Source organism: Ursus americanus, chromosome 34, assembly GCF_024610735.1.
Source record: "Ursus americanus isolate L20-20 chromosome 34, mUrsAme1.1.p, whole genome shotgun sequence".
Lineage (NCBI taxonomy): Eukaryota > Metazoa > Chordata > Mammalia > Carnivora > Ursidae > Ursus > Ursus americanus.
This window is the reverse complement of record NC_142160.1, coordinates 1,206,883-1,222,418: the sequence shown is the minus strand read 5'-3', so window position 1 is coordinate 1,222,418 and position 15,536 is coordinate 1,206,883. Positions and strand designations below refer to the sequence as shown.

Below are 15,536 nucleotides of genomic sequence, written 5' to 3'. Positions count from 1 at the left end.
CTTTACCTTCTATTTCCAGTTTCCTGAAAATTGATTGTCCTCAATGGGTACTCAATTTTATCAAGGGGACTGCTTTTTCCTTTTCTTTTAGTTTATTGAGATGATCATTTTCTTCTGTATTCTTTTAATATGGTGAATTACATTGATTGATTTGAGAATATTAAACCAACTTCACCCTCCTGAGATAAACTCCACTTAAACACAATGATTTTCTTATACATATTGCTGGATTTGATTGCTGATACTTTATGGAGAATCTTATGTTTGTATTCATGAAGGATATAGAATTTATAGTTTTCATTGTAATTTCTTTGTAATGACTCTAGTTTTGACATCAGGGTAATACTGGCCCCATAAAATAAGATAAGAAGCATTGTCTCATCCTGTATGTTTTGAAAGAGTTTATAAATCTTTATAAAATGTCTCTAGAATTCACCAGTAAAGCCACTGGGGCCTGGGATTTTTTTGTAGGGAAAGGCTTTTTAATTATGAATTCAGATTTTTTATGCTCAGAGGGCTAATCAGATTTCCTGTCGCAGCTCTGGTTATTTATATACTTCAAGGAACTTGTCTATGTTATCTGTAGAACTTATTTCATAACGTTGATCATAATATTCTTTTATTCTTTCAGTGTCTGTAGGGTCTGTAGTAATGACCACTTTTCCATCTGTGATTTTAGGATTTGGTATCTTCTCCATGCTTTTTTTAGACTGTCTAGCTAGAGGTTTCTCAATGGTATTGATCTTTTCAAAGAACCAATATCTGGTTTCATTAATGTTCTCTGTTGTTTGTCTACTTTCTGCTTCATTGATTTTTCCATTTTTATGTAAATTGAATTAATTAGCATATAATATATATTGGTTTCAGAGGTGGAGGTCAGTGATGCATCAGTCTTATATAACACCCAGTGCTCATTACATCACATGCCCTCCCTCACGTCCATCACCCAGTTACCCCATCCCCCCACCCACCTCCCCTCCAGCAACCCTCAGTTTGTTTCCTATGATTAACAGTCTCTTATGGTTTGTCTCTCTCTCTGGTTTTGTCTTGTTTTATGTTTTCCTCTCTTCCCGTATGATCCTCTGTTTTCTTTCTTAAATTCCATATATGAGTGAGATCATATGATAATTGCTTTCTTGACTGACTTATTTCCCTCAGCATAATACCTTCCAGTTCTATCCAACTTCATTGGTTTTTTTTATGTGAATATTTAAATTAAGCTTAAAGCAGTCAAATGAAGTAAGCAAGTAAATTAAGAATTTAGAACTTGGAACGCCTGGGTGGCTCAGTTGGTTAAGTATCTGATGAGTGATTTTGGCTCAGGTCATGATCTTGGGGTCATGGGATCAAGTCCCACATCAGGCTCTGTGCTCAGCAGGGAGCCTGCTTAAGAGTCTCTCCCTCTGCCCCTCCCCAAGTCTCTCTCTCTCAAATAAATTAAAAAAACTTAAAAAAAAGGATTCAGAACTCAGTCACACTAGCCACATTTCAAGTGCTCAATTGCATTATATAAACATTCCTATCTTTGCAAATAAATCCACTGGACGGCTCTGTTCTGGGCAGGAGGAGGGGAGGTCTATTCCTCAATTGGTCTCATCTCTCTTAGCAAGGCATTTCTGAAAGCTTCGTGGGCAGGCCAAGTGGCCCTCTAATCTGTCCTGTTCTCCTGATGAACATAGCCTTAGCCCCAGCTCAGGCCTTATGGCCACCTCCCTTCATCCTAGTCCCTCTGCCTCCTCCCAGCCCTAACTGTCTGTTCCCCACCTCTACTTCCAGAAGGAGCTTCCAATGCAGACATCTGCCCCTGCATCAATCTGCTCAAATGGCAATGGCCCCATTGCCTGGAATCCCAAAGGACTTCCCTGTGGGGCATGATCTGTCAGCCCCACAAGCCTGCGCCATGGTTTAGACAGGCCACTGAGTCACTGGTGTCACTTCTCAGTTACCTACTAGTCTGTAGGGGGATGGAGAAAAGGAACAACGCTACCAGCCCCAGAGGTGCTTGCTCACTTCCTTGGGCCTGGTCCATGTCCTAAGCCCGAGAGCTCAGACCCCCCCCCCCAGAGCCACACAGGGAAACAGGTTTTTGCCCTTTGAGACTGGCCGAGTTTGGGGTGTGAGACAGAGCATCCAGGAGGGCATGAGCTCCCCATCAGTGAGGGCACTGATCTAGAATGGGCTCGGGGACTAAGACAACAGGACCTGGAGTCTTGTGCTTTTCCATCTGGGCTTCCTGGGGCCCTGGGCCTGCCTGGACAGATCAGCCCAACCCATTACAGAAGGAGTGGCTGGCACCTCTCCCTGCCGACCTAGCCATGTCCCTGACAGCCGGCCCTTCAGCCCTCCAGCCATGAATCACAGCGGCCTCACAGGAGGAAGCAGCGATAACCTCAGGCCCCAGAAGGGCCACCCCCATGCTCTGTCCTAATCCACCCTGCAGGGCAGGGCTCAACACAGCCCCCTCCACTCCTGCCCCCGGCCTGCCTGAACAGCCCAGCCCCGCCCCACACACCACGCATCCCTCTGGCAGGAGCCCACTTCCTCACAACCCCCCCCCCCACATTCCTATCCCTCCCTCCTCCCTGGTTTTTCAGCCCACCTGGCTCTCCCACAGCCTGGCAGCCACTGGTGCCCCTGCCTACCCTGAGCCCCAGGACCCAGCAGAGGGTGGAGCTGGACACTGTCCTCAGGAGGGACATGGGCTGGGGCCTGGACATTGCAGGGCCACTTTGATCACCCAGTAGATGCCTTGAGAGGATGGAGAGATGAGGGAAACCCCATAGGCAGTTAGTGGGGAGCCACAGAAGGTGACTGAGCTGGACAGTGACCAGAGGAGACAGTGTATGAGGCTGAGTGTGGAGATCAGAAGGAAGGAAATCAGAGAGACAGAGACAGCATAGGGCCAGCTGGGGGGAGGGTCGGGGGGGGGGGGAAGCTGAGGGCCGCTGGTAGGGGGCGTCCGGGGAGACAGGGCTTGTATGTGGGTCCTAGAGATACAGGGCTGGTGTGGGGAGGACGGTCCCAGGGGGGCTGAGGGCTGCTGGTGGGGGGATCCCAGGGAGGGCTGAGGAGGGTCGATGTGAGGGGTCCTAAGGACAGCTGAGGGAGCCGGCAGGTGCTGTGATCTGATAGATACAGAACCGACTCAGTCCAGGGGTGCGGGGAGAAGGACAGGTGAGAAGGATCCCCAGGATCCAAAGGACAAAGGAGCAGGGGCTTGGAGCAGCTGCATGGACATGGCCACCCTGGAGAAGGGTCCATTTCACAGGGAGGAAGTCAAGGCCCACAGAACCAGGATCCTCCCTCTCCTTCCTACAAGCAGGCACATCCGCTGTTTGGGAAATGCAGCTTGCGGGGGGCCAGGAGGGATTGCAATCTTGAAATAACACTGGCTGGAGCTGGGGGGAGGCGGTCGGTCGGGCCAGCAGGCGCGCGGGCGGACAATTAATTACGAGGATCCCGCTCTGAGCCGGGTGTTTACGTGCGTGCTCGTCTGTTTGGGGCCTGCAAATCCGTGTCAGATGTTAATGGAACAGCATCATTTTTCTGCCGAGGTGGCATCCCCAGGGATGTTTGGATGAGGCGGCCGGCGGGACTCGGCCTGGGAAAGGCAGGCAGGCGGCGGAGGAGGGAGGTCATTTGTCAGGCTGCCCGACAGCCCGGCCGCCCCACCCAGGTCCCTCTGTCCACCAGGCTCTGGGGATGTGAAAAGTGAGGAGCCACTCAAAGTCGGAGGAGACCGCAAAGTGGAAGTGAGTTAACTGAACATCACACAGCAGACGCAGGCCAAGGGGCGCACCCGCCCACAGCCCCTCACCCACGCCTGGCACCCGAGGCCGCCTGTGTCCTGCTGTGACCGGACCCCCATGTAGACTGTGGCATCGAGGATAGAGGGGAGGCCAGTGGGGACACACGCCCACTCAGTTCCAGCTGGGGCCTCTCCTCTGTGCCTCTGCTGGCTGCCGGCCCGAGGGAAGAAGAGGCCCAGAGACAGGAAGTGACTGCTCAAGATCACACAGCCAACAGGGGTGGGCGGCTGGTGGCCCCTCTGTGTGGGGAGGGAGCTGAGGTCCTCCCTGAGGTCCCGCAGCCAGGCGAGCGGTGCCCACCGAGGGCTCCTCAGTCCAGTGACATAACCACTCATCAAGGCAAGCATCCTGGGCCAAGGCCTGGAATGGAAGGGACCCTGTGGGAACCCGGACCTCGCCAAGCTCTCCACCCGCACCATGTCCCACTATCCCTCAGGAAGCTCACTCCTGCCCCAGGGCCTTTGCACAGGCTCTTCCCACAACACCAACACCTACCTCAGGCCCTCTGCTCAAAGACCATCTCCCCGCCCACAGGCCAAGGTGGAGGCACGGCGGTAAGCTATTAGCAGCAGGGAAAGCTTGAAGCACCCTGCCCAGCCCACAGCAGGCACCCGGGAAAGGCAGCACAGTCTCTGATAGGACGCTTACCCCACTGTTCTCACTGGGAATTACTGTTGAGGAGACTTGCTTTCACAGGACTGGGAACCAGTGGATTTTTACACCAGCAGCAGCCTTTATTAAACCCCGGGTGGGGAGCCCTCTTGACTCTCCTTCCAACACCCAAGGAGGATAGAGACCCCTGCAAAGGATCTGCCTCAGTGTCCCTATCTGCAAAGAGGGCTTTTTGCTCAGGGCTGTGCAGAGGTGGGGTGGGCAGGGCCCAGAGGGGGAGGCAGGCTTGAAGGTCTGTGCGTAGCCTGCAGAACTAAAGAGACCCTGCTGGTGGGGGGAGGGCCAGGCGAGGAGACGGCGCCAGTGCCCTTTACACAGCTCCAGGTGCCACAGCGTGGCCTGGCCCCCTGCCCTGCCCAACTCTGAGGCCACTCCTCTGCATTTAGCCCCCTGCTCCAGCGTCCTCAGATGGCACCCCACCTTGTCCTCACCTCCGGGCCTTTGCACGGCAGCCCCCTTCTCTCTGCTCTGGCACAGCTCCTCCTCCTGGGGCCTAGGAACTGTCCTGACTGGACTTGAACCCCACCTCCACCAGCTGCGAGACTGTGCGCCTCCGTTTCCCCATTGGTAAGATAAAGACGGTGCTAGGACCTTCCATGGAGGACATTTGCGAGTTTGAACCCACCAACACAGGGCTGGTGCTGGCAAGGGCCGGGCACACCGGGCGCTTACGTAGTTTAGAACGACGCTGACGGGATTATTCTTCCCTCCTTCCCTGCACTGCAGCGCGCTGACCACTCAGTTCTCTGGGACGATTGCTGTCCCCTAGGCCGGGAGCCCCAGCGCCAGCCCCACCCGGTCCACACCAGAGCTCACTGAGCTTCCGCTACAATCGACCGCAGAGGCAGGTTCCCGGCCCTCCCCTGCCCCCTGGTGGTCACTCGTGGTATTTCCCCAAGGCACCAAGAGGGACCCTTTCTTGCTCATTTTGGGACTGACTGGGCCCCAGGCTCCAGGCACCCAGGGAGGCGGCCCTGCAAAGCCCACAGTGCTGAGCTCCCACCTGTATGGACACGATGGGGCCGTGGGGCTGCTGGGCACAGGGCTGAGGCGGAGGGGGCCCCCCAGGGGAGAGGAGGCCTGGGGGAGGACGGGAGTCCCAGACGGACACGTCCTGCCTCGGGGCCGTGGCTCATGTTGCTGAAGACATTTTCGTCTCCCCCAGGCGCTGCAAGAAACCTCTGAGAAGCCCCTTGTACCTGGCGTGTGAGCAGCAAGGGAGCTGGCCACAGGGCGGGTCCGGCGCTGGCGAGGCCTCTCGTCCTGGCGGGGGAGCAGGCCCGTCCTGCGACCTCGGCAAGCTCCTCGGGAAGCAGGCTCCTGGCGGCCTCGATGATGGCTCTGGAAGGTTCTCGGCACAGCGCCCGGCACGCAGCAGGTGTTCGCGACCACGGAATCAGGCTGAGCTTCGGAAAGCCGAGCTCGGGAGCAGCGCGTGTACCCACACGGTGCTTGGGGCACAGGGCGCCGCCCGGCCCCCGTCCGGCGGACCAGGCCCTGGCAGGAACAAACCCCCAAAGAGGGCTGACGGACAACTTCGCGCTTGCTCTTGCGCGGTCCGCGGCGGTCGGGCGGCCCTGCTCAGGGCGGGGACTCGGGGGCCAGCGCTGGCCTCCTGCGGCTCCCGGCCGGTGCTCCGGTCATGGCTACGTAGCCCGCGCTGCCGCCAGGCCGCTGGAGACGGAGCGGGGCCTTGCGTCAGGACGTCGTGAGCGCGAGCGCCGGGCGGGGCTCTGGAGGGGGAGGGAGCGCCCCACCGCGTGGCCGTGCGCGCGCCACGGGCCTGGTCTGGGCCTCCGACTTGGAGCCTGCGTGCCGGGCGCTGTGCGGCGGTGTGACGAAGCCCCGGACGCCGGCAGGAAACCGCGGAGGAGGGAAGCGTCGTGGCCAGAGCGCCGGGCCCTCTGCAAGAATGGACGGAACGGCGGCCCTAGGGGCCGCGTGGATCGGGTGGTCGGGCCGCCAGTGCTGCCTCTCCAGCCTGACCTGTGAGGAGGGTCGAGGAGGGTTGGCCGTCGCGTGAGGGGCCGGCCTGCAGGCTGTGCGGGGAGCTCAGTCAGCACCCCCTTCCCACTTCATTGCCTGCGGCTTTTGGCCTCCCACGGAGAAGGGAGAAGACCCCAGTAGGCCACGGCAGCACCGGGCCCCAGCCGCACCTGCACCAGCACACCCAGAGGCGCAGGTCCTGGGTCTGTGCTTGGACACGCCCAGGCAGGGACCCCGTAGGGACACCTCACACAGGCCACTGGGGCCTGGGTGACGGCGGGCACAGGGCCTGGCCCAGGCACCCAACACCAGGGTTGCCCAGGTGCAGCCTAGGACAGGGCCTGGGGCCCAGGGGATGCTGGGTGGCCCCTGGGAGCCTCACTGGAGCCCGGTCCTCAGCCCCCAGATCCCAGACAACCTCTGAAGGTCCAGTCCCGACAGCCGCACAAAGGTGGGGGACCCAGGAGCAGCCAGATGGCCCAGACTCCAGGATGCGGGCGCAGGCACCCGGTGGCTGTGGGTGATGGGGCCCTGGGGCAGATTCTGGCTGGATCTGGGCTGGGATGAGGCAGCTGCAAGCAGGGTGAGTGCCCAGGCCCGGGGTGTGCAGAGACGGCCACATTGTGTGGGAACCAGCAGAGGAGACTTGGGCAGTCAGGTGCTCTGGAAGAGTGCCACATCCAAGAGCCCAGTGATGTCTGAGATGCCCAAGAGAGGGGCAGCCCCTTCCAGGCAGGAGGACGGGTGCCTGGAGACCCCACCCTGACCCACCCTGAGCTCCGCTGAGGTCCTGGAGGCGCTCAGCCGCAGTGCGGGATAGGGGATGTCTACCCGGACACCCAGCAGGATGGAGGGAACCAAAGCTCAGACAGAAGCGAAGAGGGCACCAGGTGCTACATTTCTATGCTTCGTAACACGTGACACGTAATGAATTGCGAGACCAGCAGCTCATTTGAATACCCCCCCACACACACACCATCACTGACACTCTCAGCTGTGTGGTCACCAGCGGCCTGGTGCAGCTCCCAGCAGTGGGGGCTGCTTCCAGGCTCACTCGCAGCATTGACAGTGCTGGCTCGGCTACCTGCAAACACCGTGACCCCGCCAAGCCCCCTCATCCACAGCTCATCTGAGAAGTGGGCGCACGAGGACCGCCCACCCTCACGACTCCAGGCCCCACACAGGCCCAGCCTGCAGCAGGGATGCTCAGCAGGGCACCAGCGTGGGCCGCTCTCCTGCGGCAGCCAGCTGGTCTTTCTCCTGTTGCCCTAATCCTCCACCCTCACCTGCCCCCCACGGTGCACCTGCGGGACTCCTGCTTACCTTCGCTGGCTGTGATTTAGACTGAGATTCTGGGTGCCGGCTCCGCGCCTGCTGGGACTCAGCGAAACCGCACACCTGTGAACTGTGAGCTCGAGGTGGTTCCGGAGGCCCCTGAGGGTGCTCAGGGCTGTGGCTGTAGGGCCTCTGAAGGCTGCCTGCCCCCACGCGCTCTTCTGGCCGCTCCTGCAGGCTGGCCTGGGGTGCTGCGGCTTTGGGGTGCAGGGCGGTGCCCGCTTCCCGAGGAGAATGCTGGCCGCCCAGCCTGGGCCTGCGCCCCAGCCCCGGGGCTCCCTCCCGCCACCCCCACCGTGGGGGCAGACGCTGGCAGGAGAGCAGGAATGACACAGACATGGTTCTGTACAAAACCTGAAATATTTTTACTCTTTTAAAACTTTGATCTAAGCTGCCTTAGACCTCATGGACTCGATACAAGAGTAATATGAATTGGGAAATAAAACACTTTAATAGCCACAGTAAACTTTGTTAGAAATGTACATGTTGCCAAATAATAATAATAATAAACTTTAAAAAACAAAAGAGAGAGAGAGAACAGCTTGATGGCCGGGTTAGATTATATAAATGTTCAACAAGGACGGGAAAGGAAGCTTCGCGGACGCCAGGACGGCACAGTGGGCGCAGCCGGCGCCCGGCGAGCTCGCCCGCCAGCCTCGGGGCCGGGCCTCGCGGACACAGCGCCCAGGGACGGGCGTATAAACAAAGCTCATAAGAAATGTACAAATATAAAAAGCTACAAACATTAATAAATTACAGCATCACAAAACACAGAAACACTCCACAAGGTGCTAAGTAAAATAACCGCATCCCCACCCCCTTCGCCAACGAGAAGGAAAGAAAGAGCTGGTGTCCGAGTCGAAGAGCCCTCTCCCGCCGCGTTGGAGCGGGTCTGGCGCGCACGGTTTGCTGCTGCAAAGACAGACAGAAGGCTCCACAGACACCACTTGTTTTTCAGGCAATACCTTAGTTCCTAAAAGAAAAAAGTAACACCAACAGGGACAGTAAACAGAAAGAAGGAAGGCAAACCCAAGTGTTCGTCATACTCGGCAAAAAACTCGTATAAATGTTAATGACGGACCCTCTAGAAAGAAATTCCTAAAGATACTTTTACTCTTATAAAAAAGAAGTTATTTAAAAAGCTATTTACACGCTACATTCTATGAAAAATATGCTTCAGGAGAACATCTAAAATTAAAATACAGGATTGCCTGAGAAACAACTCCAGCCCCTCCATGTCGACGGGCGGACGTTCGGTCCGGGGTCCACCCAGGGACTCGACACCAAACACGGACAGATGACAAGACAGACGTGCCGGGCCCCGTGTCCTCGGGCCACCCCGCCGCCATCCGCCCCTCCAGGTGGGGTGCCTCAGCTGAGAAGTGCTTCTCGGAGTGTAGCCGGTTGGGCAGCACGGGGCCCACCCTCATGGCTTAGCCCGGGCCCCTAGGCCCCATGTCATGGCTGGGCCCGACCCTTCCGGGGGGGACCCCATAACGGCACCCCCATCCACTAGCACACTGACCCTGCTGCCGGCCCCAGCATCCCGAGAAAGGCCCCAGCCGTTTGGGGCACGACACCCACCATCCGGCCCGCCACCCACCGGCCGGGGAGCACAGAGGCCCCTCTCCTGGCCCGGCTGCACGCTCTCTGGACTGTCTGAGAATCACTCGGGAAGAGCAGGGGGGCACAGAAGTCCCCACTTTCTTCTCCTCTTCCTCTCTAGTGTTCTTTGCCTTTTTTAAGGCTCTGGAGGCTACCAGCCTGTGGCCAGCTCAGACTCTGGGCCTGGTGAGCATTGGCTCACTCCTTCTTCCTCAAAGGACTCGTGCTCCCAGCAGAGCTGCAGAAGCCCTGCAATCACACCCACACTCAGGAGTGCCCAGAGGCTCTCCTGAAACTGGAATGGTCCTCAAACGGGCAGGGCCGAGTTTCGGGAACTGGTCACTCTAAGCAACTTGAGAAAGGACGTCTGTCCACATCGATGAGCTCCGCCTGCTGAAGCAACAGATGCTCGTATGGGGGGAGTGGTGGCCGGGAGGGGGCCAGGCCCTCCCCGGGGTGAGGCAGCGTGGCCACCCTCCTGGGGGCTGATGTTTTAGCGGGGCTCCGGGGGTCCTGAGCGGAGCGGAAGGATCCTGGCTTTCCAAACTTTAAAGGAGCAGTTTTCCGTTCCGATGAATTTTCAAAATTTTCCCAAGCCTCTGCTTGGCGGTGGCCATGCCCTTCTTTGTACGTTTTCCTGCAGGCAGAGGAGGAGACAGGAAAATGCCAGGTGAGCAAGAGGCCAGAGGAGCCCCTCCTTGAGCCCCCATCCTCTCTGGAAGATGGGCCTGTTGGACCTGAGCCCCGGGTGCTCCAGACCCTGCAAAACCACCAGGGGCCAACAAAGTGCCCTGCTTAGAGGCTGTGGTGACAAGAATGGGGGACAGCAGTACTCCAGAGTGAGGCCCATCCCACCTCCTGGCAGCAGGAGCCACGCTCCTTGTGTCCACAGCCGGCTGGGCCTCCTGGCCAGGGTACAGGCAGATCGGGGGCCTGGGGGTGACAGTGGGGATCCAAGGGACCTAGTCGGCAGTCCCACCGCCAAATCGCCCGGGGGAGCCTGGATCCCCTCCAGCCCCTCCCAGAGAACCCTCAGCAAACTGCTGACCACACCTCGAGTCCAAGCCAGGCCCCAAAGTCAAGGCAACGGCCCAGCCTCCACCCTGTGAGTGACCGTAGCTACAGACACAGGGCCACAGTGGGACAGAGGAAGGAGGCCTGCAGTCACCTAGGGTAGAGTCAGAGCAGGGCTGCTGGGGCACGCGGGCACGGTACCTTTGGCAGCAGTGTTGTTGGGGGATGACGCAGAAGGCCGCCTCTGTGTGAGGAAGACCCCAGGGGCCATGGGCTGGGAGGCACGGCCAGCCTGGGCCCCTGCAAAGGTTCCAGCCGCGGTATACTCGTGGTCCGCCAGGCTGCTGCTGTGTGCCTCAGGCGGGGGCTCGGGTGAGCTGCCCTCCTGTGAGGCCTGGCTGCTGGCTGTGCTGGTGGAGGCCGGGGTGGTGGACGCCGGGGTGGTGGAGGCCGAGGTGGTGGAGGCCGAGGTGGTGGAGGCCGAGGTGGTGCTGGCGGAGGCGGAGGCCGAGGCGGAGGCGGAGGGGGAGGGAGTGTTGGGAGCCAGCTTCCTTTTCGTGTTCTTTTTCTTCCTGCTCTTCTGCTCCTCCTTTGAACAAAGCGTATGGGCCGGCTTCAGACGCTGAAGAGCTGGCCCCCAGCAGCAGAAAGGGCTGGGCCCGCGCCCAAGCCCCACACCCATTCACCATGAACCCCTGAGCAGCGCTGGGACTGTGCGGGGGACCGGCATGCCCCCTGCGTGAGGGGACGTGGCCCCAGCACTCAGCCACAGGGGACACGTCCCCTCCCCCATCACCCCCACCACCTCTGACCTACCAGGAGACGTGCTGCCAGCTCCCACCTCCCCAGCTCCCCACTCCCAGGGGGTGTCCCCAAGCCTGTGACAGCTCGCGACCTGGGTGGGCTGGGCATGTGGGGAGCCAGAGCCCAGGCAGGGCCCCTCCTCACCTGCTGGGACAGCTTGGCTGCAGCAGCTGCCAGCCCAGTCTCGATGGAGGCCACCCTGGTGCCCTCGCGCACAGGCCTGTCCTGCCTTGGCACCGACGGGCCAACCCGTGCTGCAGGAGAGAGCATCAGCCTGCCTCGAGCGGCTGCCCAGCCCCTGGACACCCACTCCCCACCCCAGCCCCTCAGCCCTGGACACCCACTCCCCACCCCGGCCCCTCAGCCCTGGACACCCACTCCCCACCCCGGCCCCTCAGCCCCTGGACACCCACTCCCCACCCCGGCCCCTCAGCCCCTGGACACCCACTCCCCACCCCGGCCCCTCAGCCCCTGGACACCCACTCCCCACCCCGGCCCCTCAGCCCCTGGACACCCACTCCCCACCCCGGCCCCTCAGCCCCTGGACACCCACTCCCCACCCCGGCCCCTCAGCCCTGGACACCCACTCCCCACCCCGGCCCCTCAGCCCTGGACACCCACTCCCCACCCCGGCCCCTCAGCCCTGGACACCCACTCCCCACCCCGGCCCCTCAGCCCCTGGACACCCACTCCCCACCCCGGCCCCTCAGCCCCTGGACACCCACTCCCCACCCCGGCCCCTCAGCCCTGGACACCCACTCCCCACCCCGGCCCCTCAGCCCTGGACACCCACTCCCCACCCCGGCCCCTCAGCCCCTGGACACCCACTCCCCACCCCGGCCCCTCAGCCCCTGGACACCCACTCCCCACCCCGGCCCCTCAGCCCCTGGACACCCACTCCCCACCCCGGCCCCTCAGCCCTGGACACCCACTCCCCACCCCGGCCCCTCAGCCCCTGGACACCCACTCCCCACCCCGGCCCCTCAGCCCTGGACACCCACCCCCACCCCGGCCCCTCAGCCCCTGGACACCCACTCCCCACCCCGGCCCCTCAGCCCCTGGACACCCACTCCCCACCCCGGCCCCTCAGCCCTGCCCCCATCTGTCCCTGAGTCTCAGGACACTTCACAACTCAGGGAGAGTCAGCATGAGCCCCGATGTGAAGGACCCCCATGCCAGCAAGACAGGAGAAAGTGGACAAGACCCCCACCCCACGGGCTGCCATGACCCAGCCATGTGCAAAGATGGCCTTCCTAGGGCTGCTCATTCACGACAAACTAGGTGAGGGCCAGACCCCGCAGGGAGCCCCCCACTGCCCACCCCACTCGCAGGAGCTGGGGTGCCTTTGGGGGGAAAAGTGCAGCCCCAGTTAGGCTCCCACAGGCAGCCAGCCCCCCCAGTGCCCCTCAGAGCCAGGGCGCCTGCAGCCTTCAAGCCAGAAGGACGGGCCGGGGACGCACTGGCCAGCTCCTGGCACTACCTGTGGGGCTGTAGGGAGCGTCGTCAGAGCCTTTCCTCCGCTTGGACCGGGACTTGAAGACCGGACTGTCCTCGTCAGACTCCAGGGAGGGGTAAACTAGGAGGGGAGGGGGAGAAAGGCCTGAGCCAGTGGTGCCACGGGGAGACGGGGGCTTTCGGAAGCCAGCAGACCTTGTGAGCCGCTGTCCCTCCCAGCACTGCTACCACACGCACGGGTGCAGGCAGCCCCTGAACCACCTGGCTCAGGGCCCCCTGAGACCCAGGGAGGGCAGGGACTGGACAGACAAGAGGCCCCGGCAGCCCCTGTGGGCACTGCCCCAGTCTGGCTGCAGTGTCCACCGTGCCTCCCGGAATGCCCCTTCCTCTGCTGCTGTCAGAGAAGAAAACATCCCATGTCCACTGGAGGCTGCCACCCCAGCGAGTCTCCCGAGAAGGGAGCCCCGCCCAGGAGCCCTGGGTGACTCCCAGGTGCATCCACTACCGCTGTGTCCTTCCATCCAGGGCCCGCCCTGCCCCCCAAGGGAGCCCAGAAAAGGCACTCCCCACTGTCAGTCTGTCTGTCCAACAGATGAGGTTGGGCCAGCCTCCCTTTGGGAGGGCTCTCTAGGGGCAGGAGTGTGAGCTTGGGGCCCATGGACTGAAGGCAGACCCTGCACCCCCAGGGCCAGCACATCCCAGCCCTGGGGCATCCTACACATCACTGAGGGGCGGGCCAACGTGTTCAGGCAGGTGCGCATTCCTGAGCCCCTCCCCCAGAGTGGCCTGGAGCCGAGAGGGCTGTGGTGGGGGGTGAGGGGTCATGCCCTCAGGGTCCCTGCTCCGCCCTCCTCAGATGTGGGCCACTCAGAGACAGACAGGGTGGATGGGGTCTCAACGTGTCTGTGAGTGTATGGCCACATGGGGGATGGCTGCGCCGGTCCTCAGAAGGCAAGACAGGTATCGACCCTCAGCAACGCCCCCTCCCAGGCCCATGCCTGAGGGCACCACGGCCACGGCCACACAAAACCCCCGCACCAACGTTCACAGCAGCAGCGTCCACAGTTGCCAAGAGCAGAAAGCCACCAGGCGTCTGCGAGCAGCTGACGGCAAGCACGTGTGGCGGCCGGCCCGACTCCAGCTGCAGCATGAACGTGCCGGGAAGAGTCCCTGAAGGACGGCCTGCACCCAGGACACGACGCAGGCAGACAGGGAGACGCGGGGGCCGGGGTCAGGGAGGGTGTTCTTCTGAGTGGTGACAATGGCGTGCCCTCCGCTGAGTTACACGCTTCTGAGAGCTGACTTTCCTATCTCCTAAAAAAGGGCCAAGGTCCGCGCACTGGGACGAGCCCCAGCAGCACCGCAGAGAGGTCCCTCCCCGGCGGCAGGCCCGTGCCCGCCCGCGCCCGCCACGGGCTCACCGTAGTCCGAGTCCTTGAAGCAGGCGTCCAGGTGGTCCTGCTCTTCCTCATAATCATCCAGGTCCACGCTGCTCTTGGCCGCCCTCTTCAGCAGCCGCTTGCCCGCGCTCTTGCCGCCACCCCCGTTCTTCCGGGCACCGTGGGCCGTCAGTGAGCTGCCCTTGGCCTGGCCGGCGCCCCACGTGGTCTGCAGGCAGGAGTCAGAGGCCTGCAGGTTGGCCATGGACAGCATTCCCTGAATGGCTTCCTGCGTGCTGGGGGAGGCTGGGGGCTGGCTGGAGGCACAGAGAGACAGGCACTCAGCCCACGGCCCACAGCCCACGGCCCACAGCCCGTGGCACTCAGCCCACGGCCCATAGCGCTCAGCCCACGGCCCCCGGCCCGTGCCACAAGCCCACAGCCCACGGCCCATAGCCCATGGCCCAGCCCACGGCCATGGCACTCAGCCCACGGCCCATGGCCCATGCCACCAGCCCACAGCCCACGGCACTCAGCCCACGGCCCATGGCCTATAGCACTCAGCCCACAGCCCATGGCCCATGCCACCAGCCTACAGCCCACAGCCTATAGCCCGTGGCCCAGCCCACGGCTATGGCACTCAGCCCACAGCACTTAGCCCACAGCCCATGGCACTCAGTCCACGACCCACAACCCATAGCACTCAGCCCATGGCCCACAGCACTCAGCCTACAGCCCACAACCCATGCCACTCAGCCCACGGCCCACAGCACTCAGTCCACGGCCCACAGCACTCAGCTCACAGCCCAGGGCCCACAGTCCACAGCCCATGCACCCTCCCACCCAGTGGCCAGAAGAGAATATGGGGTGCAGCACGGTGGTAGCTGATGACTCCCACTTAGAAACACCCCCACACTCTACAGGGACAGAGAAGGGCGTGGAGAGGGGACACAGGGAGAAGTGAGAGAGAGGAAGTGGGCAGAGAGAGAGGGGTGCCTGTTCCTGTCTCTGATCACAACTGCTCCCTCCCACCTGTTCTTTACCTGATGGCCACACGTCAGATCAGCCCCAGCTCAGCTCCTCTCAGCCACCCCCACGGGGGCCCAGCTTTGCCAATGCCACCTCCTGCCAACCTGACCCCAGCATCCGCTGCCCTCCAGCTCTAGGCACTGCTGCCCTCAGTGCCCTGCCACGCCTTCTTTGCCTGCCCCACACCTACCCCCCAGCACCTCCTCCCAGCTGCACCAGCTCCCCTCCCTCCAGGACCTGCTTTGGCTTCCGAGATACCCAGTGAGGCTATGCCACTACCTGGCACCGTGTTCTCTGCTGGTCTGGGCTCTGGGAGGGTGGGCAGGGCTCCCCTGCCACTGCCCGCCACCCCGTGCACAGCAGGGTCCTGGACACAGCTGGATGGGGAGAGCTCTCAAAGCCCAGGCCTGGACTCCTCCAGAAACTTTGCTTTCCTCCTCATCCCTGC

At 61.3% G+C, this 15,536-nt stretch overlaps 1 protein-coding gene across 4 annotated transcripts in view; it reads right to left on the bottom strand.

Moving 5' to 3' along the window:
- Positions 1-8,143: 8,143 nt before the first annotated feature.
- Positions 8,144-15,536, bottom strand: part of PHF2 (PHD finger protein 2) — a 70,563-nt gene continuing 63,170 nt past the window's right edge. For all 4 annotated transcript variants that reach the window (XM_087858874.1, XM_087858873.1, XM_045772369.2 and 1 more), the window contains exons 18-22: positions 14,102-14,376; positions 12,706-12,801; positions 11,370-11,479; positions 10,623-11,010; positions 8,144-10,044 (exon numbers count right to left, since the gene is read on the bottom strand). In XM_087858874.1, coding sequence (XP_087715000.1) covers positions 9,956-10,044; positions 10,623-11,010; positions 11,370-11,479; positions 12,706-12,801; positions 14,102-14,376 — 958 coding nt within the window. In that variant the 3' untranslated portion in view covers positions 8,144-9,955. The remainder of the gene's footprint in view (positions 10,045-10,622; positions 11,011-11,369; positions 11,480-12,705; positions 12,802-14,101; positions 14,377-15,536) is intronic.